This window comes from Arachis stenosperma, chromosome 3 (assembly GCF_014773155.1).
Source record: "Arachis stenosperma cultivar V10309 chromosome 3, arast.V10309.gnm1.PFL2, whole genome shotgun sequence".
Lineage (NCBI taxonomy): Eukaryota > Viridiplantae > Streptophyta > Magnoliopsida > Fabales > Fabaceae > Arachis > Arachis stenosperma.
In genome coordinates, this window is record NC_080379.1 from 164287666 (window position 1) to 164313729 (window position 26064).

Here is a 26064-nt window from a genome sequence, read left to right on the forward strand (position 1 = left end):
ACAAGAAAATTATTATACAAATCCTATCATAAAAATGGCCAAACATCGGCCTAAATTCCACAGATCGTTAAACCGAATACAACGTCGGCAAAATACCATACAAAATAAAACAAGTCTAAAGATAAGACAACCAAAATAACAAAAGTTATGACTACAAACAAATCAAGGAGGAGCGTTCTCACCATGCTCCTCCACAGTACCATCAACAATCAACTTTCCATCTACAACTATTTTCCTAATATCAAGCTTGTCACAATCAAAGTCGGGAGCTAACAGAGCAACCTGACTCACTGCACGGTCGAAACCATAGGAAAACATCTCCATTCCAGCCTCCTCCAACTCCTGCACACGGGAGGTGAGCCGACCTTTGGCCACATCCTGATCCTTAACTTCATTCTGCAGCAAGCGAATCTGATCCCTCAAACGAGCCACCTCATCCTCGGCCTCCTTCGCTTTAGCTAAAGCACTAGTAGTAGCTTCATCTTTTTCCTTCACAGCCTTCTCCAGCTCAGCAATTCGACCCATAGAAACAGAGGCTTTTTCCACAGTTTCCTGCTGCTCGGCCCCAACATGCTCAACAGTCCGACCAACACAAAGCAAGCGACTAGCAACCACCTACAGAAACGTACATAACATAAGTACAATATAGAGAAACAAGAGAACAAGAAGAAAAAATAACATATACCTGAACGAACTTCCCAAGCGCTTCCAAACCAACTCGGCGCGTCATCAGCATGTCTCCAGGATACTGCGAAGCCCTCTCAGACAACTCCGCGAAGTTGAATTGCTCACTCCAAAGAGAATGTGAGCCAGAACCAGCAATAAACCCATGAAGCTTCTTCTGCCGATCAAACACAAGGCCACCACCACCCAAAGCCTCTTGATCATCTTCAGAAATTACCTCCAAAGAAGGATCATCCCTTTTTCTCTTGAAAGAAGATGCAGGACGGGCTACCGACGAGACAGCCTGATCACCAACATCTTTTCGACCTTCAGCAGAACCAACCCCCTTTTCCTTTTTCTTATTTAAAAAAGACTGTAGCTTGTTCGGATCCAGCAAAGGAACTCGCCCACCTGCAAGAAACCACCAAAAGTAATTAGACAAATACAGCAAAAACCCAAACACAACAACAAACATAACAAACGTTACCTAAGTACGCCCTCAACCCCTCTTTGTCACCCGAATCATAAAAATGTAAAATTTCGGGAATAGACAAACATTCCCCAGCAGCAACACTCTCAACAAGAAAGTTCATCACAAACTCCTCTTCCTCACTTCTTTCAGAAGCCTCCAGAATTTGAGTCGGTTCAGAACACCAATACAAAGGGAATTTTTCACTAAGTTCATCGTCCAAATAAAAAGGATACACAGACTCGGCCGAGCGGACTTTGACAAAAAGAGATTTAAAGTTTTTAAAAGAGGATTTATAAAGAAGGAACAGGGATCGACCCGGAAAACTACTAAAACAAACCCATTGTCCCTTATGAACCCCCTTCGCTTGGAAAAGAGAAAAGAACAGAGGCAAGGAACAGGGGAAGGAAAGAAAGTCCATCAGACACTGAAAGGCGCGAAGGAACGCCCAAGAGTTGGGATGCAACTGTGACGGAGCACAGTTGACCTGAGTAAGAACACTACACTCGAAATCAGAGAAGGGAAACTTTACTCCGACGTCGACCATGCATGGGGTATACATATAGAAATACTCCCAGTCACCCCTCCTCTCACAGACCCTATCGCTGCCGGAACAGGGCAGGAATTCGACGGCGACACCGGAACCACCCCTAACAAAATCTGCACCCCTCAAATCAGAAAGCGATTCGACGCTAGTAAAGGAAGACGAACGCGTCTTCACGTCATCTTGAACCCAATGATACGGGTCATCTTCCTTAACTTCAACAACTCTCAATTTTTCTTTTAATTTCTCTCCCATAGAAGAATGCAGCAAAATAAACAGTCAAAGAAAAGTCAAGAAACACTTACCTCTCGAAGACATAATACAGATAAGGGAAATGGAGGAGACGCAGTGTAATTCCCAAAACCAAAATTACTTTTATTGCAAGCCCACTAACAATATGGGTAAGTTAATGCATACCCACTAAACAAAACGTGGGAAACCAAAACGGCAGCAGTAAGCAATAAAGATGACACGACCCACGAAGAGACAGGTAAAACCTCTTTCTTCTTTTTCTTTTTAATTTTATTCAAAACAATAAATTTACCACGCATGACTAAGCTCGTCCACCGACCTATACGGCACGCTAGACGACCTGGGGGGCTATGATGTGTACCACACGATACTCGCCGACCTAAAAGGTCGGAAACAAATGAAACAAGCAAACCCTATCCCCACAACGGCTACTCTCCTAACTGAACACACTACTAACACACGTCTCTGCACTTCAGATATGCTTAACAGTTCTAACCAAGAATATCGGAACAAACTGAGCTTCCCATTAAGCTACGAAAGGCCTATAAAGCCAGCCTCTCCCAACTCATAAGCCAGGTTCTAGCTTAGCTTCGAGTGATTTACTTTTTATCTCTGCAATCACATACTTACTTGAGCGTCGGAGTCCTTTTTGCAGGTGCTCCCGCCGCCGTGTTTCAAGGTACCGAGGTTATCAACAACATTACCACCGAGAAACTCACAGCTCACGTCAGGAATCCAGCAGTCACTCCGGATTACGTATACCTCGGTTCACCCAGGACGGAACATATATATATATATATATACTAACAGTTCTCATATATCAATTTCATGTGAAGTCAACTTTACTTGAGTTTTCACCATATATATATATATATATATATATATAGGGGTTAACTACCAAAAAGGCCCCCAAATTATTCATACACTGACAAGTGACAAAAATGTATCCGAATTTTACTATCGACAAAAATACCTTCAAATAATCTAAAAACACAACAACAATATCCAATAGTAAATATATATTTTCAAAAAATACCTTAAAAATTGAATTTTGATGTAAATTTTTGCAAATATGATTATAAAAATAAGATATTATTATACATAAAAATTGGTGATTTTTCGGTAAGTATATATTTTTTTATAATTTTTTTTGTTAACAACCAATAATACTTTTAAAAAATCACAAAATAATATATACATAATAAAAAATTACCAAATTTTAAGAATAATAATATCTCATTTTTATAATCATGTTTGCAAAAAATTATATCAAAATTCAATCTCTAATATATTTTTTGAGAAATACATATTTAATGTTAGTTTTTTTTAGCAAGATTATCTAACATTAAATATGTATTTCTCAAAAAATACATTAGAGATTGAATTTTGATGCAATTTTTTGTAAGAATGATTAAAAAAATAATATATTATTATCTTTAAAATTTGGTGATTTTTTGTTAAGTATATATTTTTTTTGGTAATTTTTTTTTGTTAACAATTAATAATACTTTTAAAAATCACAAAAAAATATATACTTAAAAAAAATTACCAAATTTTTAATATCCTATGTTTTTTAATTATGTTTGTAAAATTCACATTAAAATTCAATCTCTAAAACATTTTTTGAAAATATATATTTACTATTAGTTATTATTATTGTGTTTTTAAATTATTTAAAGGTATTTTTGTCGATAATAAAATTCAGGTGCATTTTTGTTAGCGTCTGAATAATTTGAAAACATTTTTATAGTAATTAACCCTATATATAGTTTAATCCAACCGAATTAAATTATAAAATTTAAATGAATGATGAGTAAAAATGACAAAGATAATTTTTATTAATATTAGACTAATTTAATTAGATTTAGCTGAAAAAAATCATCTTCACATATAATATTACTCAAAATATTTAACTTTCATTCATACTAAAAAAAAGAACGTATACAGAGAAAAAAAAAAAGAAAAGGAAAAAAAAAAGAAAGAAAGAAAGAAAGAAAGAAAGAAGAAAGCTTATTGGGGCGCTAATGAGATGGTTGATACATAACATTTATATCAACCTACACCACACAAGTTACGAAAGCATGCAGAAATATCTCCCTTTCCTACACAAGCCGCGATGATGTTCCTTGCATTGTCCTCACTCTAGTGGTACACAGGTCCCGGAACTGGCATGTCCTTTACGATACCGCAGATTTGCTGCGTCAGGGGAAGGTTGTACTCATCCCTCAACGACTTCTCCGGTGACAACACACTAATGTACATCTGTTGTCCCAGGTAGCGGTTCTCCGCATTCTCCGACCTCAAGTTCCACATTCCAGCGTTGTCGAATGTCAACAAAATCGCCGACCATGAATTAGGGAACACTTGCACGGTGTGCCTGCTCACTGCATCAAGTAGGTTGTAGCTCTCTCTCCTTTCTGGGCTCCACCTTCCTTCCTCCATGCTGCGCAAACCATGTTTAATTTATTTGTCAGATATGTAACACAAAACTAACTAACTAACTAACCAACTCATTCATATACTTACCCGACGAGGAAGAAGGAGTAACCGCCAAGGTTGTAGGACTGGACGGATATGGTGGGGTTCTCAAAGATGATCTCGATGAAATCCCGGAAGGTGGCGGTGAGGACGTTAGGGGCGACGGTGATCTTGCTGATGAAATCGTGGGGGTTGTCGCTGATGATGTTGTACTTGAAGACCTTATCATCAACGCCGTAGTACTGAGCGAGTTTGAGTGGAGTCTCGGGATCAACGTGGGAAACACCGTTGATGGCGTACCTGAGCTTGCCACGATCCCTGAAGACAGAGTTGACGAACTTGATGGTGCGAGTAATGTTAATCTGACCGTAATGGTAAGATCCCTGAGGGTTAGGCCTGGCGGCGCTAGCAGTAAGGTTCCATCTGAATGTCTTGAACTGGTTGAGAGACCAGAACCAGGTTATAGGAGCGTGTGGAATGAACAAGGAAGCGGCTTTATCGGAGCCTTCGTAGCCAATGAGTGCCTTTCCGTCAAGGAAGTAACCGGTGAAGCGAGTGGAGGCAACAACCACGTAGTCCCTTGGCTCCTGATTGGCGGTGACGAGAACGGTGAAGCACTGTCCGACGTGGACATCAAGGGACTCGTAGGTGTTCTGAACGGTGTGGGAGCCTTCCGTCTCAACAAGTGTCATGGGATGGCCTTGGATTCTGAAGTTCAAGGAGTCTTTGTTACCAATGTTGCAGATTCTGAGTTTGTAGGTCTTTCCAGGCTTCATTGTGTAGAGTGGTTTCTCTTTGCCGTCGAGTTTAGCAGTTTGACCGTTGATGAGAACACCGTCAGGCATTCCAATGGACTCGCCTCTGTCAAGGATCTGCTTGAGTGCCTTGTGGCCCTTGGTGTACCAGTCACCAATGAGGAACCAGTACTCATCCTCGGGATCTGGGTATGGAACTGGGATCAACAACCTGCTGAATATTCTCAAGCCACCAACACCACCAGCCATTCTATGGAGCCCAAGGCTTGGGAAGTAGAAGTAGCTACCGATCTGATCCTTCACCTGGAACTTGTAGGTGTAGTTGGTCCCCGGTTGGATGGGGCACATTGTTCCTGGTGTACCATCTTGCCATGAATTCTTCCTCAACTGGATACCATGCCAGGTGAAGAGGAGAGGCTCGTCCAGGTTGTTGAAGACATTGACAACGATGTTGTTGTTGCTGGAGCAATTGATCTCAGGGCCAGGGAACAGGTTGTTGATGAGGATAGCTTGTTGTGGAGTACCCAATGGAGAAATCGTACCATAAGAGACATTCCATGTGTAGTAAACATATGGATCTTCAGCAATCACGGTTGCTGCATAGAGGCAAAACATTGCCACTAAAATGACTGCGCGAGCCATTTCAATGTTTTATTATTCCCTTTCAGGGGTTATTCTTTCTGGGATTATTCTTTTGGGAAGAAGTAATAGATGTTTGTATGCTTTTTATTCTTTTGATTTGATTAGTGCCTTGCCCCTAATTCCCCTTTTATACACACTTTCAGGTGCCTACCTGTCATTGGTTTCTAAGTTTCTTCCGAACTTGTGTCTCCACCACTGTGCTTTCTTGGTTCACCTTAAGAAACTACCTAATATTAGCAACACAGATGCAATTATTACGGGTTTGTATTGTTGGCGAAAATTCTTACTATCATGTGAGTATGGAGATTATTTATCTTCACTGTTTTTTTTTTTAGTTTGACTCTAGATTCTAAATAACTGTTAATTATATTCGTCCTACATTAAGATGAAAATTGCTCTATTAAATTCAAGAAAAAAAAAACAGAAATGTTCAATGTGGCTTATGGCTTAGTCCCTTAAAAAGATTTTATGTAATATTTATCTACTGGTATTTTTAAATTTAGATGCTTTAAATTTTATATTATTATTTTAGAGGATAAAATAAGATCTCTTAACATTGAATATTTTTTTATATTTTTTTTGTCTTACTTATAAAATAAATAGTAATAGATCATATTTTATTCTCTAAAATAAAATTTAAAATTTTAAAAATCTAAATCCGTTATTTTTGTCCTTAATTCATATATCTTTTGTATACAAATGATCCTAGTTATATCTACACTCAAATACCAGTAATTCTATAAAGAGAACAATATTTGTATACTTTTTTATGTATATCTCTTTTGTATATTTTTTCATGGTATAAAAGGGAAAAAAATATTTTCTCTTACTTTTTATTAATCACTTTTAATTCTAAACTAAGAGCATATTCCACCTAATCGAATCAAGAGCATACAAAACATATTTCAGTCCTAGCAGTTACGGGTGTTCATGGATTGGGTAAAATTAGGTTGATGTGATTTAAATCTGGCCTAAAATATATCTCGAACCTATTTGTTAGATTTGAATCCGGTCTAAAACTCGATAAAATCTACACATTTTCAGGCCACGATTATATTGGATAAAAACTGGATCGTTAACATTACTTTTTTATAAGTTAGCATGTAAAAATATCTAAATTTTTAAAACTCCAATCATTATTTCACATGGTAAAATTTACTTAGAAAAATATAACAAGATCCTTCCCTAAAATTAAAGCATAACCACAATCAATACTAATATTATCTAATAACACCAAATATTTAAATAAATACAAATAACACAATATTATATATTAGTCTAAAGTCTTATGCATTTTAAACATAAAATATTAACTTATAGTCTTATAATAATTAATAACACAAAATATTAAAGTTTACAATACTTAAATTCCACATAAGAATAGCCATCATCCATCACTAATAATACAAAATATTAATTGTGTATAATGATCAGGCCATAGAGCCGAGTTCGGACGGCCTTAGATATGGCCCGAACCCGACCCGAAATAATGATCGGGTTTATTTTTGAGACCTTACCCGATTCTAAACCTAGTAAAATCACACCAAATTAGCTCCTAAAAAGTTCGGGGCCGGGTCGGATCATAAACACCCCTAATAACAGTAATGGTAGAGATTATGCATTGGGAGTGGATCCTCTCCAATAGAAGAAAAACTGGATGGTATCCAGTGAAAAATCTTACCCTTCATTGTATTCTCTCTCTCATTTATTTCTGGTCCCACTTATAGAATTAAAGGTGGGAAATTACATTTTATTCTTTCCAATAACAAAAAAAATAGAGAGAATCCATTTCGTTATGCATTTTTCTACCTGTATTTAAAATTTTGGAAATGGTGGGCTTTTATGGCCTCCAATGTAGCCCAAAAAACGTAAAAAGGGACACTGCCAATGGTAAGTGAAACTTTGTTTATCGCAATTATTTCTACTAATGTATCTTCACAAATTTCAACTCTAAATCATGTCCAAAAAAAATAACTCTAAATAGTTCTCTTCCCAAAGAAATTAGAGTCCAAATAACAGAGGGCTGTAGATTAGCGTTTTCACCACAAAAAATGGTATAAAGTGTATATTTGTCATTTGAGTATTAACTTCTGGACAAATAATATTCATTTACTACGCCTTGAGCCAGAAGCGGGGATTGATGGTGATTTGGGACTGAATGTGGGTTTTATCATTTATGGGATTGTTGTATAATTTGGTGGCCTATGTTTAATATTTACGTCATGGGGGTCATTGTATAAAAATAAGAAAATAGCTATACAGCCAAAATCAAGCTTGAAAGTGGCTTCAGTATCAAGATCAGAGCTCACCTGACCATTAAAATTATCTCTAACTCTTCAATACTTTTTCTCTCGTGTTTTCTTTTAATTTTACTTATAAAATTAACGATAAAAAATTACATTTTACCCTTTCAAGTGGAAAAAAATATTGAGAAGCCATTGCCCGTATAACATATATCTTGTGTTAGTTTAAGCTTATTAACTTATTGTTGATTGTAAAAGCCTAATTAGTACAGGTACAACATATATAAACCCTTCATTTTAAATTAATGAAGATAATAAAAAAAACATTCATTGATGTCCCACCTAAACATTTCCTAAGGAGTTTTGCTAAAAAAAAATAGAAAGCAATTCATCATTTTTTTTTGTGACTAAGCAATTCATCATTTAAGACAGCTGATAGGCTGAGCAGAAAGGGAGGAAGTAAAAAAAAAAAAACAAAACAAATGTTTCGTAGCATTTAAAGAAAAGCAAGAAGTTAAAAAGTGGCAGTAAATCCATATCTTATTGATGTCTAATTGTCTAGTAATGTCTCCAAGACTCCAACCCAACTTTATAATAATTTCTTTTTATCTAATTTGTCTATTAAGCTTATTTCTTATAGCTTATTAGTTATTACTAATCAACATTTATTCACACAGCATTGCTGATTTTATATTTTTTGTGGTCCTAAATTAACGATAAAATTAACATAAAATGATGTGTTATCATACAAATCTTTCCAAGATAGACACCAAAAAATCGTTACAAGATAAAAATGGATAAAAGGATGTTTAATCATAATTGCATGTTTGATATATAGCAAGTTGACAATTCTAGGCCTCGAGACTACAAATAAATATTCAAATGTGAGATCCTATACTCCCCTAAGCGCAAACAATATAACATTGTCCGAAGCTCGTGTATACGTTAAAGTCCACCAATGGTAGATTCATGCTTCTAGAATTTCTGACCAAATAACCACAAATTAAATTGGGTGGGGAAAAAAATGTAGTTGATGCAATATGGTGTTTGAACATTAAAGCTTAGTCATTATCCATTTATTCCCATTCATTGTTCTTTCCACTTACATTTTTCCTTTAAAACAGTGTGTAATCCTGCAGTTTTATTTGTCCTGGTAGATGATGGTCCCTGCCACAATTTGGAAAGAATAGTTATCACAAAATTTATTATTTATCATAAAAGTTAGGGATAACTACTATTTTGGTTCCTAAGGTTTGGGGTCAAAATCGAAATCATACCCAAAATAGTACTTATCCCTAAAAGTTATGAATTCTAATGAATTTTTTCATTTGGAGATAAATTTCTACAATTGGCTATAAGATAATGGACCAACCTTAATATCTTTAGTTGTATCATCTTTCCCTTTTCTAAATTTTGCGAGGTGCTGGTGATACTCTTCAAGCTCCTTCTCCAACTTTTCAATGAACTGGCTTGTATGTTCAAGTGACTGCTCGTATCTATATTTCTCCAAGGCCTATAAATTTTACGTATACAAAATAAGTTAGAAACCATAAGCATTATGCAGACAAAATAGAATCCACTACTTTTCTCAACAAAATATATTTCAACTTAACAATTGTCAACTACAAAGGAAGGATGCTACCCTTCTAAATGACAGAAATACACATAATCCAATGTTAAATATTATATCATATTTATCAAGAACTATATTTGGTAAATGCATAACTAACACAAAGCTGAAATTACCTTTGCTTTTGATAATGTATCTGGAGGTGACATTACTTTTGGCTGTTCATAGTTCTTACCACGGAAGAAAATGATAGTATTATTAGGCTTGATATCAATCACAATGCCTTTGCTCAGTCGAGCAAGCTCTTCAGCATATTCATGAACCTGCCCAGGTTTGCAAGGTTTGCATATAACCTTTACTGTTTCATGATTCTTCCAATGAAGATGCATGTTAAGAACTACCCCACCAAACACTCCTCGTCTCCCAACCATAACAAAATGCTTCTTTTTCTCACCTGTTCGCTTCAGGTAATGCCTCTCTTCCTCAGTTAAAATTTCAGGATCAAATGTTTCTGCAGGGATTTTCAGCACATGATATTTCCTTAGCTTCTCAATCAACCATGTTTCTTTTCGCTTGGCCTGCAGGTTTATAAGTTAGAGAGGAAAATCAAACCTCACAGAAGCACTTAATTCAATTACCACAAGTCCACATGTAGCTATGTTCTGATATCCAATTCCCAGATGGCAAAAGCATTAGCATCACCTTTCAATCACAGATTATTAGAATTCACCCTAAGGATTATTAAAAAATGTAAAAAGTAAATTATCATTACTGAAAAATCAAGCAAATGAAACAGGGTACAAAAATTTACATTACAGAAATAAGTCAAGCCAACCTTTTCAAGCTTATATCTAATTCGAACCTCTGGATTTGGGGAATTCATCTTCTTTTTAGCCTTCAAGCGGTAGAATCTGAGCTCATTCAATTTAGCTTTTCTAGACATTTTCTTCTTTGGGCTCTTTTTTATGGAACTAATATCATCAGGTGACCCAAGAGAGAACCTCACAACATCATAATCAGTCTTCACCTGAACTGATCCGTTACTTAGATATTTGGCAGGTTTTAAGTTTCTCAAAATACCAGGGATTCCAAATATATTTGATCTCTGCCAAAGATATCCCGCTGGAGAAGGTAGATAAGGAACCCTTGAAAGATGCCATGCTGTGTTGCAAGTTTGTGGATGTATGCACGTATGAAGAGTAGAAGACTGGAAACACCAACTTGCTGCAGGATATGATGCAATGGTCGGAAAATCCTCAACTAGACAGTATAACGTGAATAAGCTATCTCTGCATTTGTGAGAATAAGTAATCAGAAGCTAGGGCCTATGAGCTCTATAAAATTATTAGGAACTCCAACAACTACATTCACAACAATGAATCAACTGCATACTGATGCTAGCTTCAAGGGTACTTAGGGTCCGGATTCTAATTGAGGAGAATGGAGAAAAAACAGTTATATAAGATCTTATGTTATTATATATAATGGCATTAAAGTAAGTCATATTGTACAAAATATAAGTTGTTGTGTGAACTAAAATTCTAACCCCCTTCCCTCTCTTTTTTCTCTCTTTCTCTTCTTGCTCTTGCCCTATAGGTAAAGGAAGCAAGTAGTAAGGATCAGAAGAAAAGAAAAAATCACAAGAAATAAATATGTAACTAAAAAAGGCATCAGATAGAAAGTTAACCTCTTGAATGTACTTGAAAACCCATGCCTTACAGCTCTGAATAAGGCCGCAGAAAACATATAAGATCAAATCCAACTGAAAAATAACAAATGGAAAACTGATAAGGAAATAACGGATAGAAAGATAAAGAATTGAATTAACTAAAAAGTAGAGAAAAAGACCTGAAGGCTCTGGGATAGGCCTACTGAATGTGGGAGGAAAAAAGAACTCAGGTGACGATTACTGACTCTTCAATGCTGAATCCTGATTCATGGATTCCGATTATGCACGTCGGCCGATTTAGACCAGAAATTAAATAAATAAGTGATATAAGCAATCAAAAGGCAATTCATGATTACCAGTTTTCATATAACTAAGACAAATTGCATACATATATTAGTTTAAGAGAAGAAAAGTAAAGTTCAGAGGATATTACAAGCTATACAAGTTAGACTTGTCGACTTGACATGAGTGCCTACATTCATTAATGTGCAATGAGAATAGAATTAACCAGTTAGGTAGTTCTTTGAAAAATAAATACGAGTCTGTTAACAACTTGACAAATTGACAAATTATTAACAAATTAACATGACAACAGCAAGAAGTGAACAACACAGCAACCAGCGGAAAGAAAAACTAGGCAGTAATAACAGCATAGCAAAAAATTTAATAAACCCAACAAGAAACAACTAACACAGCAGCAATTAACAAATTAACAACACAGCAGCAAGAAGTGAAAAACACTGCCAACACAGCAACCAGCAGCAAGAAGTGAACAACACAGAAACGATCGAAGAGTAGAGAACTACACCTACCAGAACTGAGGCACCGACGGAGACAGATGAAAGGTGAACACAGCAGCGGCTGGGAGGCGACCATAGCCACGGCTGGAAGGCGACTGGAAGGCACGGATGGAAGGAGAGGATGCTGTGAAGGCAATGCCGACGAGAAGATGGGAAGGGGGAGAGGAAGAAGGGAACAGCAAAATGCACAGTTGTTGGGACTAGGGAGAAGAGGAATTGAAGGTGCTTGCTGGAAGAGAAGAGAAGTGAGAACGGTGGCTGGCTGGGAGAAGTGGGGGACGGTGTCTCTGGGAGCAATAGAGGATGAGACGAAGTAACTTCTCTCTCATCCTTTCTCTTTTCATTTTTTATTATTTCTTTTTATCCGTTTTGGTTTTTTTTTTTCAAGGTTTTGAAAACCGAACCAATTCGAACCGTTCTAACTACTAATTTACTGGTTCAACCGAAATAACCGTTTTATAATAGAATAATAAATAAAATATAAATAAAAACAGTAAAACATAATTAGAGTGAACTCAATATTTGTATGGAAATCTTAATTTTGCTGTTTGACTTGATAAATCTGAAAGAAAGCATATGTGAAAAGATGATGGATTCAATGAAAATAAGTAAGCCCCACTTAAAGTGAAAACAAAGTCAAATATTTTTAAACCCAATGTTTACATCAGAGTTTGATCATAGCTGCAGCAGAATTGAAGCTAAAGCATGCCTATTAATAGCTCATTACTCATTCAGCCCTCACTCTCATGAATCAGTAAACATCCCTTTTCTTAATCCGCAAAAATTTGTCTAGCTTAGTGCGGTGAAATAATAAATTTAATGAAAAAACTTCTTGACAAGAAGACAAATGATAAATCATACTCCTATGTCCTAACTACTTCATTCAAAATAAGGGCAACAAAGTTCACCAGATGCACATATTCTTTGCCCCTACCAAACTTCATCGTAAGATGCAACAATGCGAAAGTTACATTACAAAAGTCATTAGCATGATAAGAAAGTCAAAGCTTCAGAAGTACATACACGATAAATCGTTAAATTCATAAATAAAGAAACAGGGTCCACCTATTAGTTACCTCTTAGAAACTCTACAGCTTCATCTAGGACAAGGTTAAGCAACGATCATAACCTTTCAGAGTTCCTGTCACTGTAATGCAACAAAGTGAAATGTAGTGAAAGTATGTATAAGAGTCTGCAACCATTTTAATTCAAGAAAGATGCACAAAATCTCAACTTAGTATTGATCAGCAAATGTTCGTAACTTGCAGTTGAGCACTATTCATCTGAGCTCAAAATGAACAGCAGTGATTTAAAACAAAAAAATGCCAAACTGACACGATTTTTTTTGTTCAGAAAGACAGGACCTACATCAAGATTCAAGAGTAAGCATAACAGAATCAAGAACATCATCAACAATTCTAAACCACCGTAATAATTGAAGAAAAATCACAGATTAACAATCCTAAACCAATTAAAACAACAATAACAGTAAAAAATTACCTTCTAGAGCACAGAGGTGAGGGAGCACGACGGAAGGCGGGACGCGGCAAAACTGGAGAAGATGTATCCCGGACTGCCGCGGAACTGAAGCCGAGGGGTGGGCGGCGGAATTGGAGCAGAGGAGGGTGGAGCGTGGCGGAACTGGAGCAGAGAAGGGCTGGAGCGAGGTGGAACAGAGTCTTCGTCGCGGAACAGCGGCTGTACGGCGGAGGAACGACGCGAGACGAGTTGCAGTGTGGACGGCGGCTTCGTGCACTGTCGGAGACGATCGTACTGGGAATGGCGGCCTCGAGCAGTCGCAACTTGCGACGGCGGCGGTGACACGGCGGTGGCTGGACGGAGGAAGTGATGGGACTTATTCTTCTGCCGAGGGAGTGAGGGAGGAGATCGAGAGGAAGGAGATGCTGAGTAAGTGAGTAACCTGCTGAGCTTAGGGAACCGAAATAGGTTTTTTTTTTTTTCCTTCCAACAATAAAACGGCGACGTTTTCAGCACGTTCTGAGGACTGGTCCGATCATTACATCGCTCTAATCACTGGTTCACATTTTATTGGTTTATTGGTCCAACGGTGATTTAACTAGAAAAATCGTTTTAGAATAAAATAATAAATAAATTATAAATAAATATCTTAAAATTTAAGTATAATTTAACATAAATCTTAAAATATATTCTAAATTTAAAAAATGTCATCAACCAAAGTTATATGATTTTATCAAAATATACTAATAAAATTAAAATTAAATATAGAATTACAAGTCATCATCTAGATTTTTAATAATACAAAAAATTAAACAATTCTAATTCCAATGAATCGAAATTGAAATTGAAATTCTATATTGGCTAAACTATATCTCATAACCCTCTCGAAGTTTGATAATGAAAGAATGAGCATTGGATACTCTTGCAGCTTATTCAATCTCAACTTGGTCACCATCAGATCTTCCTAAGAGTATGTTTTCTCTAATTGTTATCGCAAACAAAGCTAGTTCTCGGCTCACTAGCCCTATTTGCTGCCTCAACCATTTTAGCCTCAAACTCTTAACATCATTCCTATGTAGTAAAACTTGTCCTACACACAATTTATTCAATTAATTAGTGTCACATAACATGTCATACCATATCATATGGTCTTTAATTAATATGCATAACTTTCGTTACAGATTTTTTAACAAGCAAGTAAACTACATACTAAACAAAAATGATTTTTAGCAGAGAAAGAGCTGTTTGGCTTTAGCAGAGAGCTTAGCCAAAGTGGTTATGTGAATGGCTCCAATGACAGCTATCAAAGGAACTACAACAAGAGTGACCAATACTAATTGCCACACAGCACTGAATCTCACAGCAAACCCAGAAATAAATGTGCCAAAGTAGTGAAAAATTATCCATGTCTTACTAATAATGAGAACAGAAAAACTCAATCTCTTGAACTCAATAATTACATCAGTTATCCAACTAAATAATTGCATCACAATAATCATAAACTGATTTCAAAGTCTAGAAACAAAGTGAAATTAAAAACATAAAGCATATAATAAATCAAAAGATCACCAATTGCACATTTTTTAATAAGAGCAGAAGTTAAAGAACAATGAAAAATGAAGAAAGATTCAACAGTTTTCAGCCCAATTTTAATAAAGCTCCTCACAATCATTAACAACAACAAAAAGCATTGAAGGAACAGTGAATCAGTAACATAGGCTGTGCAAATTTAAAATTTTAAAGTTATCAATTTAACCAAGCACTGAATGAGCATTCTGTTCTAATTCTGTGACTGAGAAGCAACAAATTCAAGTTACAGCAACAAATTTAACAAATCCTAGTAAAATCACGATTTGCAGCAACATTTAGATCATCAACAAGGCAAATCTATTGATTAGCAATTCAATAACATGCAAAAATACAGGGAGAATGAAAATCTGGAAAAGAGAGAACAGGAAAGTGATGGTGCAGGGACTCACCAACGGTCGACGGTGAGTCAGCGACCACCCCACGGAAGGAGATGAAGCAAGAGACAAACCCATGAGTTGCTTCTGCCGCCAGCAATGAGACAGACAAACCACGAGATGCCAATGACTGAGACGAGACTCGAGTGAGACTGGGAGGCAGAATAGGGCAGAGACAACCATGGACGACAAGCAGCAACCAACACGCACAGCTCGAGCACTTGACTGGCCGGTCCGGTTTTTAGAACATTGCGTTTTCATATAAAATGTAAAAAACGAACGGATTCCGGTTCGGTTCGGCCGGCCGATTCCCATCTAGTTTAGCGGCTAGACGACGGTTTTAAAACAAACTGTTATGCTCATTAGCCAAACTGCTTTTTTTGTTAGTTCATGATTTGACCGATTCAACTAGCCAATTTGAACTAGTTTTTAGAACCTTGTTTTTTTCCTACTCAAAACGAGTCATTTTGGCCCTAGTCCAAAAATTGACCGGGTTCTGATTCGGTGGAGGTCCACTAATCTATTATTCTATTGCATGTTAGATTTGAATTGATTTACTTTGTTAATTGGGCAAGGTTAGGTCTCCTAAGTTATAACCCATACTCAATTGAGTTATTTGATTAAATAGTTTTTATTTTTTGAATCTGATTAATCTACTATAAAAACAAGACAAAATTCATCAATTTTTTGTGTGTTCGGACTAGGCCTTTGGACCAGACTGAAACACGTACACCCCTACTAGGTTTCATTATGGACTAGGTCATTGGCAACGTTTGTTTGCTGTCCATGTTTACCAGAGACATGGATACAGTGGTATGCGTACAACGTTTGTTTTATAAGACATAAATTTATGAAAGACACGGTTACACACATTTACACACTAGAGACATGTAATTTGTGTCTCTTCAAAAGGGTAAGACACAGCTTTTTAAAGGTGGACGCAGGTTCATAATAAAATGTTTGGACAATTTTATCCTAAGTCAAATTATAAAATTCTTAAATCTACTCTCATCCCTACTCTATCCCTTCCTACTTTTACACCATCATCATCTTCTTCATTTTTCTTCTTTTTTAAACTACTTTATTGTATTAAATCCATGCCTCTACAAGAATCATTGTCGCTCCTCTGCCAAAATCGCTGCTATTCCTCTTCCAAAATCGTTGCCGCCTCCTCTACCGGAATCGTCGCCGCTACATCTCTCAAAATCACAGAGCTGTCACTACCATTGCCTCTAGTAGATTTGCCGTTGTTGTCTGTCCCAGTTTAGCAGATCAAATCGTCATTGTCGTGCCTTTTTGAGATCCGCCACCGCTGCCTCTCCAAGAATCGTATAACTCTTCTCTTTGCCTCTGCCAGAACTACGATTGCTGCCACCTTTCCCAGAACCAACACTGTTGCTTCCTAGAATTGCAGAACCGTCGATGCAGCCACTATTACCATAATTGGTAAGCTGCCTCTGCCAGAAACGGCTCAACCATTGCACCATGCCATATCTGTCTTTCTACTTCCACCTCTGTTTCTAACTGTATATCCTCCCTTGGTTTTATGTTTTTTTAATAGAAAAAATTATTATATATTTAATTTTTTTAATTGAATCTTGATAGATCTTTATTATATCTGTGTCATTTTATTTTGATTAAATTTTTTGATTAATTTATGAGTTATTAATGGTAACAGAGAAGTGGTGGTGGTGGTAGTGGTTTAGAAAATAGTTGGAGAAAAAATAGAGTGGTGGTATTTGTGATAAGGGTGATATCGAAATTTTCATATGATTGTAATTTATTGTTCTGCCTATGTATTTAGTTATCAAATAACTTAAAAATTGTGTCTGTCTCAGTAGTGTTTGGTTACTATCTCAACAAAATAAAGACATAGACATAAAGATACAAATATACATGAACACAAAGATACACAAATTTTATAACATGTTTGGTGATAATACACAAGAACATATGTTTAATTCAAAAGCCAATTTTACCTCATATCAAAACAACTTCAACCGTGTTAACACCATTATCACCACCTCGGATTCTCCATGTCCGCCACTCTCATCATTTTTAATTTTCAATTTTACCTTAGATAATTAAAATTAACTACTTTAATTCAAATATCAGTTACAAAATTCAAATTTTATAAAGTTGAAATAATTAAAAAAACAGAAATAGATCAAATAAAAATATATTGAGAGGAAGGATATGGGAGTTTGTTGAAATTGTGGATGACAAAGAAAGAGGGCAGCAGCGACACGATGATGGGGATGACAACGATGATAGCGAAAGGCAACGCAGTGAAGAGGGCAGCAGCGAGATAAGGGGCGCATCGGCGCGTGCGAGTAAAGGATAATGGCGATGACAACAACGTTGAGAGAGAGAGAGAGAGAGAGAGAGAGAGAGAGAGAGAGAGTGGTAATGCTGGTAGTGACGGCCGTGACAAGTTATGAAGGTTAGGTTAACGGACAATGATTGGAATTTTAAAAAATAATTAGAGATAGAATTGAAAAAATTTGTGTCTCATGAGTTGTGTCTTAATGTCACAACTTGAAAGAGATACACTAAATACATGTTTTTCATGTACTTTTGTGTGTAATTGTATCCATTAAAATTTTGTATCTTAATAAACAAATATTGTACACGTATCACCGTATTCATGTCTTTGATGGACATGGACATGAACCAAATGGGTATGAACCAAAAGTAGCTATATTGTATAGTATGGTCTTCGATTCTAATAGTGTTTATTAAGATCTAATCTAACTAAGTTCAGCTCAATTAGGATTGGTATATATTACTTTACATTTTATCGAAAAATAAATATTAGTAAGTTATAGATGGATCACACAAAAAAAATTTGTTATTTGGTGTTGATTAAATATCTCTTATAATAACTAATTGAGTGATCAGCTCACTCGTCTGCTTAAGTAAATGTCAGGGATTTGAATTCCGTTTTGGTATGCAGCAACCCATTGGCCAGCAACGGCCTTTAAATGGAGTTCAGATCTGCGACGAATTATTAGTCCTTAACCTGACTGAAAAATACCATGGACAAAAAAAAAATATCTCTTATAATTTTAAAACGGAAAGAATACTTAAAAATAAAAAACAAGAGAGCTAAAGCTGAAATAGTTTAAATTCCATAACAATAATTACTATAAAATATTTTCATAATTAGAAGTATGACTGTTAAAATTTGGTTAGATCTATACAAATCATATAAACTTACTTAAAATCCAAGTTTCAGTAAATTCAAATAAACACATCAATAATTTACTGTTGCATCTTTTTCTTAAATTGTAGTATACATAAAGTAGAAAATGATTTTTTTTTATATAAAAAAATATAGGGTGTTTTCCTAAGTCATGCCGCTGTTAGAGTGTTAGTGATGAGCATACCCATGTTGTATTTCATAAACACTTAAAAAATTTATTCTATGCTTCTTTTAATTTTTTCACAGCAAAAATAGATGACAAACAAAGGGGAAAAAAAAAACAAGAAAGTAAAATGTTGATGATAATAACATGTGCCACAAAGTTGAACCATTTATAATTCAAATTGGAGACTGGACAATAAGAAAAGTTAACATCGCCAACAAATAAGCCAATCCCAAAATACCAGACTAAATTAAAGGAGAAAAAAAACCAACCTCCATTTATTTTTCCCAAACAAATGGATGGAAGAAGCATTTTATTGAAGAGAGTATATGATCTCAACAATTCTCAAAAATAAAGAATATGAAAAAGAAATGTAAATTGACCAATAGAGAACTGACAAAAGATAAGAAATGGCAATTGAAAACTTGAGCAAATAGTGCAATTTAAGCTAGGCAGTATGCACTATTGCATTATATATATAAGATTTGATCGATTTGATTTGATTTGATTTGTTTGTTGAAAAAAGAACAAAATAAAGTCTTACAATTCATCTAAAACTAGCAAGTTTGAATAATATGGAGAATTCTGTGAATTAAGTTGGAAGCTTTTTGCCTTGGCAGAGGGGTATCGTGATATATGGTGCGAGAAACTAATTGACTGGAGGTTTATCATCTGCTTCAACCTTGCAAGGTGATTAATTTCATGATTATGTGATGTGGAGTGCCAATATTTGTGGCATATCAAATGGCGGAAATTGGGGCTTCATCCCCTGCTTCCTTAGCATATAGACCTTTGCCTAGAATGACATCATTGTTATTTTTATGAAAACCCACCCAATAATTTTGAATTTTGATGCGTTATATTCCATAAAGGAATCCCTCTATTGCAATTCCAAGAGCTAAACTCTAATTTTATACCAAATTTTCACTTCTTGTGTGTATTAGGCACTATATGGCAACTTACACTGTTACAGTTACAGATATAGGATATATTACAAGATGAAATTTCGTTTTCTTCCTCAATTGGCAAGAAAATATTTCAATCTTTTTGAGAAAACCAACCTGTGAAAGCATCAATATATCCAAATGAGTGAGCATGAATTTAACAAGCCAGCATAAGCTCACATGCTTCCCTCTTCCCCATACAGATAGGCATAGGATTATACTCCATACAGTCACAGTTCATACAAATCAGACGCATCATAGCCATTCCTCCATTTTCCATCAAAAAGCTGCGGCTACACCACATGCTCCCTATCCCCGGTCCCACAACTCTCCTTTCCTCCTATTCCACGTGTTCCCCACCAATTGGCGGTGCCAGTCACATGCTCCCATCATACTAACTTTGACCCGGTCATAACACCACACCCGAACAAATACCCGTTTCCCATTTCATTTCAGTCTTCGTTCCAATTTCCATGTCTGCATCGGGCTCCGAAAACCCAACCATTAATGTTTATCCACGTGGCAACAATGCATTGGAGAACTCCCTGGAATCCAAAGATGCTTTCTCGTTCTCGTTTATATAACTAACCACCTTGACGGTTTCACCTTCATCACTTCACTCACACACTCCCTCACTTGGCAGTTGGCATTCCTCACAAACTAACACCACCGCACAGGGGCAGAGTGGGCAAAACACCAAAAAGAAGAGAAAAAATGGCGCCAAATGCCCTCTCCTATGCTCCCGCCTTTCGCATTCTCACCATAATCCTCCTCCTGATCCGCCCAAGTGCGGCCACCGCCCATGACTACCACGACGCTCTCCGCAAGAGCATTCTCTTCTTCGAAGGCCAGCGCTCCGGCAGACTCCCACCCGACCAGCGCCTCCGATGGCGCCACCACTCCGCATTACACGACGGCGCCACCGCCGGAGTAATCACCCTACTCTGTCATAATCTACCATTATTTTTCACAATGTTGCACTTTAATGACCTGCATTATGTTGTTTTGTGTTTTGGTGTTGCTCACTGGCAGTTGGACTTGACTGGAGGGTACTACGACGCCGGGGACAACATCAAGTTCGGGTTTCCGATGGCGTTCACTACAACAATGCTGGCGTGGAGCGTGATAGACTTCGGGAGGAGCATGGGGCCTGAGCTCGGGAACGCATTGAAGGCGGTGAGGTGGGGAACGGACTACCTGCTGAAGGCAACGTCGAAGGTAGGGACCGGTGTGGTGTTCGTGCAGGTGGGAGACCCTCTCTCGGACCATAACTGTTGGGAGAGGCCAGAGGACATGGACACTCTCCGTACCGTTTACAAGGTGGATGGGTCCCACCCTGGCTCTGACGTGGCAGGAGAAACGGCCGCTGCACTTGCCGCTGCCTCCATCGTCTTTAGATCACGTGATCCCGCTTACTCTAGACTTCTCCTCAATCGAGCCGTTACGGTACAGTCGCTTTCATCCCTCACTCTCATTCTACTCTTTCTTCCCTATTCCATTTTTCTTAACTGTTCTTCCTTCCTTCCTTTTACCCTCGCCTTTAACTTGTTCGCAACTGTGGTAAGTTTGAAAAGTGATTCGTAAAAGAACAGACAAACACCCTATACTTTACTGGGAATTGTGTTTTTTGACTTTTTCCTTTTCTCCTGTATTTGTATTTTCTTAAAATAAATATGTATGCATAGCAGAGACTAGAGAGTAGAGTAGTGTAGGACTGTAGGCAGTACGTGAGATTAAAAAAAAAAAGTGAAAAATGACATTTAATGGTAATTTGACTAATTTCCGTTAAAATATCGCGAGAAAATAACGGTTGGTTTGGTTGGGGTGAGGATGCAGGTGTTCGGGTTCGCTGACAGGCATCGTGGTGCATACAGTAACAGCCTAAAGAAAGCAGTCTGCCCATTTTACTGTGACGTCAATGGGTACCAGGTGCGTGTGTGAGAGAGTTGAGTGATAATCATGTATGTATCTAATACTAGCCGTCCGATTGGATGAATCTGATTGTTAATTTATCAGGACGAGCTGTTATGGGCAGCAGCGTGGTTGCACAAGGCGTCGCGTAGGCGTCAGTACAGGGAATACATTGTGAGGAACGAGGTGGTATTGAGAGCTGGGGACACCATTAATGAGTTTGGTTGGGATAACAAGCATGCCGGGATTAATGTTCTCATTTCCAAGGTAGCATCCTCATCCTCCATATTTACTATTAGTATTTAGTACTACTACACTGCCCTGTATTTGATTTGCAACTTACAACTACATTTCGACTCCATTCTACTAAGTGTCAACTTATTTTAATTACAGTAATTAATTAATAATTAATTGTTAGTACTCCTTATATAATTGAGCTGCTCCATTTTTATTGCATATTATATACTATTGTTTGTGGTAATCAAAATTGCTTTTGTCATTTTATGGTTTGTATTTGGTTCTTCTTGTCTTGTGCACCCCGTTGGGCATGTGGGGGCACTCTGCCACTGCTCATTCATTCAATCTAGCTGCACAATATAGGATAAAGTTCTACTCATCACGTGCTACGTCCAAATTGATTTACTTTTTTTTCCCCTTTGTATGGGACTCCCATTCTTGCTGCTCCCTTCTCAATCTGTACACTTATCATATTATTAATCATTGATCATCACAAGCACAATAGGGAATTTAACACCTATAATATTCTTTCTTTGCACCACACTAGCTTTACAATTGGTCCTGTTTGTATGTTAAATTTTTATATCTGTGATAGATTTAGATCATCTACTTTATTTTATTTTACTTTAAATAAGTTTTTTGAGTTTTATAACATACATGAACTATTACAACGGGCATTTATTTTAAAACATACAAATAAACAACTTTAATATATAAACGGGCATAATGCTATATATTTAGGGAGTTGTTCATTTCTTGTACAGATCCCATGTTTTCTACGAGACTTAACTGTATTTGTCTCTTTCATTCAATGCCAAACTCATGCCACAAAAATGGTTCATCTCAAAACAGTTGATATAATAAATAAAATAGGTTTTGCCAAATTAAATAAGCAAAAAATACAATGCACCAGTAGGGTTATCACTTTTGCAAGCTCCATTGGTTGTTTTAAATAATGTGGAAAAAATGTAACAAAGAGAAAGGAATCTTAAATTTGACTTCATCTTATTGGTGGGTCATATAAGGAATGTAGGTGATAGTAATAAGCTTGTTTGCATATGTATGGTACAACTTTAGATCACAGATAAGGAATGGGAATAATACAGACTGGATTTAAGAAAAGTTTTATCCTTTTATTCATGATTCATGAGTATAATGGAAGGAAAGTCAAGATGGCATTGAGAAAAGGGGGTGTGAAACGCTGATGATTGCACATGATATGGTGATTGTATGTGAGTTTAATGTGAGCACTAGCTTTTGTTATTATACAGGCGGGGACATTCCCTAATAATTGGAACTTGAAAGTAAATTATAGTACTGGAAAATACCACTAGAATAGATTTGTTTATGGCATTAAAATATCAAGAGGGCAAATTTGTCTTTAAAATGGGTAAAGATTAGACTTGAAGGATATGTAGAGTGTCCTGTCTCTTCATTCAGAACCAATATTAAGTGGCCAAAATGTAAGCACTCCGTATCGTCAGCATTTGGAACATAAAGTCTTGTCCTTAATTATTTTCATCCTATCAGATCTGGCTAATGGATGGGTCCCGGTACTGCATCATGCATGTGCACCATACTCTCAGCCATATTTTCTGCACAATCACTTTTCTTTCACTTGAATTGATTTTGATCCTGTGACTTTTTGTTTAAGCTCTCATCGCTATCACTTTTCTCCCTGTTCTGCATATTATGCGTTTTATATTCAGATAAAAAAAAAATTTTAAAACGTTATCAATGGTTTTTGTTCTTGATGCTGTTGAAGTAGCTATTGGAGTAGGTTAGATTATGTTCATATACTACCAGTAACTTGCACCTTCAGCGCCACATAACACCATGGAATAATGCATAAATGAATACATATTTTTTTCGTAGGAGGTGTTGATGGGAAGAGCAAACTATTTTGCGTCGTTCAAGCAAAATGCAGATGGATTTATTTGTTCGATATTGCCCGGAATTTCCCACCCTCAAGTTCAGTATTCCCCAGGTATTTCCTCATTTCTTTATTGTCTTTTCTAGAGAAAAGCGATTGCTCGCGTGTTTATTGCATGTAATGTAAACAATGATTACCAGGCATCCAAAGCCATTAATTATCCCTTGCTTTTGTAAGGGCAAACAACAGAAAAGAAAAAGGCTTTGATTGAGCTTCGTATGCAAATCCGTGCATTGGTAATTCTGCACAATTATTTCAGTAACAAGAGCAGTTGGCCTTTGTTTTTTATTTTTAGGTGATTACTACAGTACTTGTATATAATTACTTAATTTATTAAAAAAATAAAAATTAATATTTAATTTAAAAAATATAAAAAATAAATAATTTGTAAATATTTAATACTTACTTTTAAAAGACAAGTTAGCAAATTCAATATCCAATTCAAAGAGAAAAAAAATTTGTCCTATTTTTAGTTTACTTTTTCCCCAAAAGCTAACTTATCCTCTCTTTTGATGGTATAATTGAAAAAGGTGGTCTTATTTTCAAGGCTGGAGGAAGCAACATGCAGCATGTAACGTCCCTCTCTTTTCTGCTCCTAGCCTATTCTAACTACCTAAGCCACGCCAATAAGATTGTGCCATGTGGCGAGACCACTGCCACGCCAGCTTTGCTCAAACACCTTGCTAAACGCCAGGTCAGTGGTAACTTCATTCATTTATTCATTCATTTCTGCTACTGTTAATTGGGACCGAACATCAGCTCATACAACCGTTGATTGATTAGGGTCCAGTCAGTCCACACCGGGACCAGTTTCTAGTTTCCAACATCAGACAAAATTAACGGCTACAATTTGTCCTTTCTTTAAATTAAGTATAATAACATCATCACGTGACATGCGTACAGTATAGTAATAAAATTATTATGTGGGTTCTGATGGTGACGTACTAATAATGTGATGGTTACTAGGTGGACTACATTCTTGGGGATAACCCAATGGGAATGTCGTACATGGTTGGATACGGTGCTCGCTACCCACAGAGGATACATCACCGGGCCAGCTCGCTCCCATCGGTGGCGGTCCACCCAGCCCACATTGGATGCAAAGCTGGATCTCGATATTTCCTTAGCCCAAATCCCAACCCGAATGTGTTGGTCGGAGCCGTGGTTGGTGGGCCTAACAACAACACAGATGCTTTCCCGGACTCCAGGCCTTTCTATCAGGAGACCGAGCCAACTACATATATCAACGCCCCTCTAGTGGGCCTGCTCGCTTTCTTTTCAGCCCACTCTTGAATCTGTAAAATGTATTATATTTTAGTTTATTGTTGCTAGGTGGTGCGCTTATGGTCACCCTGCTTTGCTTCCTAAGGGTAAAAAAAGAAAAGAAAAATCAAAATGAAACGAAATGGAGAAGAATGCTTGTGTTAGTAATAGTATATCCTGATTGTGGTTGTTTCCTATCCATTAAGTGAAGTGATAGTGCAATCCGTAACTAGTCTAGAAGCTTTTATGTAACCGGGACAAAGTCTAGAAATTTGAAACTCTGCTCTTTTAAGGTTAAATGTTTTCAGTTTTTATTTTTCACTATCAAATGCACACTGAAGTTCATCAATGTTAACGGGAAGCTATATGTTACGGTGGGTAACCGGAGATTAGTCCAATGGATGGCGTTCGGCGGCCCAAGTGTATGATGGAGGAGGACTCCGTGAGGGTCCGCAACTCGGGAGGCTCCGTCCGACTTGTGCTCGCGTGTGAATGGGGGGTGGTACCTGCAAAGACACTCCGATGCCTAAGTTAGCAAGGGTGTGAGCAGGTCTTAGAGAGTATTGGACTTAGAGATACCTGAGGGGTGTCAGGGTATTTATAGTGGTGATCCAATAACCACCGTTGGAGTAGTGCCACCTTTTTAGGTGGATAACCGTCCCTTTATCTAGGGATTGTTGGGATATGGCTTCTAGAAGTGGTTAGAGAGATTTTAGGGGCAGTTACTTATTTGAATAAGTATTATCTGCCAGCTATCTCTTGAGCCCGACTTCTTTGGAAAGAAGTCTGTGTTGAGTCCGACCTCTTTTGAGGAGGTCGGTGAATAACAAAGGCCAATCTTTGGATTGGGCCTTTTGGTGTATTTGGACCTGGGCCTTAG

At 37.0% G+C, this 26064-nt stretch overlaps 3 protein-coding genes across 11 annotated transcripts; 1 reads left to right on the top strand and 2 right to left on the bottom strand.

Moving 5' to 3' along the window:
- Positions 1 to 4070: 4070 nt before the first annotated feature.
- On the bottom strand, positions 4071 to 5803 carry LOC130967193 (L-ascorbate oxidase homolog). Its single transcript, XM_057892009.1, has 2 exons — positions 4455 to 5803; positions 4071 to 4371 (listed from the first exon to the last, which is right to left on the bottom strand). The coding sequence occupies exons 1-2, from the start codon at positions 5801 to 5803 to the stop codon at positions 4071 to 4073; spliced, it is 1650 nt and encodes a 549-aa protein (XP_057747992.1).
- A 3037-nt stretch (positions 5804 to 8840) lies between these two features.
- Positions 8841 to 14013, bottom strand: LOC130970566 (uncharacterized CRM domain-containing protein At3g25440, chloroplastic). Of its 9 annotated transcripts, XM_057896689.1 has the most exons (10): positions 13586 to 14013; positions 13320 to 13449; positions 13162 to 13232; positions 12098 to 12314; positions 11465 to 11546; positions 11304 to 11378; positions 10452 to 10905; positions 9793 to 10194; positions 9419 to 9559; positions 8841 to 9213 (listed from the first exon to the last, which is right to left on the bottom strand). In XM_057896689.1, exons 6-10 carry the CDS (start codon positions 11360 to 11362, stop codon positions 9133 to 9135), a joined length of 1137 nt encoding a protein of 378 aa, XP_057752672.1. In that variant the 5' UTR covers positions 11363 to 11378; positions 11465 to 11546; positions 12098 to 12314; positions 13162 to 13232; positions 13320 to 13449; positions 13586 to 14013; the 3' UTR covers positions 8841 to 9132. The 9 variants fall into 9 exon arrangements, with proteins under 9 accessions (XP_057752672.1, XP_057752669.1, XP_057752670.1 ...); XM_057896686.1 differs by lacking the exon at positions 12098 to 12314; XM_057896687.1 differs by having other exon boundaries at positions 12098 to 12372; positions 13162 to 13449.
- Positions 14014 to 20471: 6458 nt separating this feature from the next.
- On the top strand, positions 20472 to 25472 carry LOC130969375 (endoglucanase 8-like). Its single transcript, XM_057895056.1, has 7 exons — positions 20472 to 20770; positions 20873 to 21286; positions 21677 to 21769; positions 21857 to 22018; positions 23864 to 23975; positions 24452 to 24615; positions 24888 to 25472. The coding sequence occupies exons 1-7, from the start codon at positions 20555 to 20557 to the stop codon at positions 25212 to 25214; spliced, it is 1488 nt and encodes a 495-aa protein (XP_057751039.1). The 5' UTR covers positions 20472 to 20554; the 3' UTR covers positions 25215 to 25472.
- The last annotated feature ends 592 nt before the right edge of the window (positions 25473 to 26064 follow it).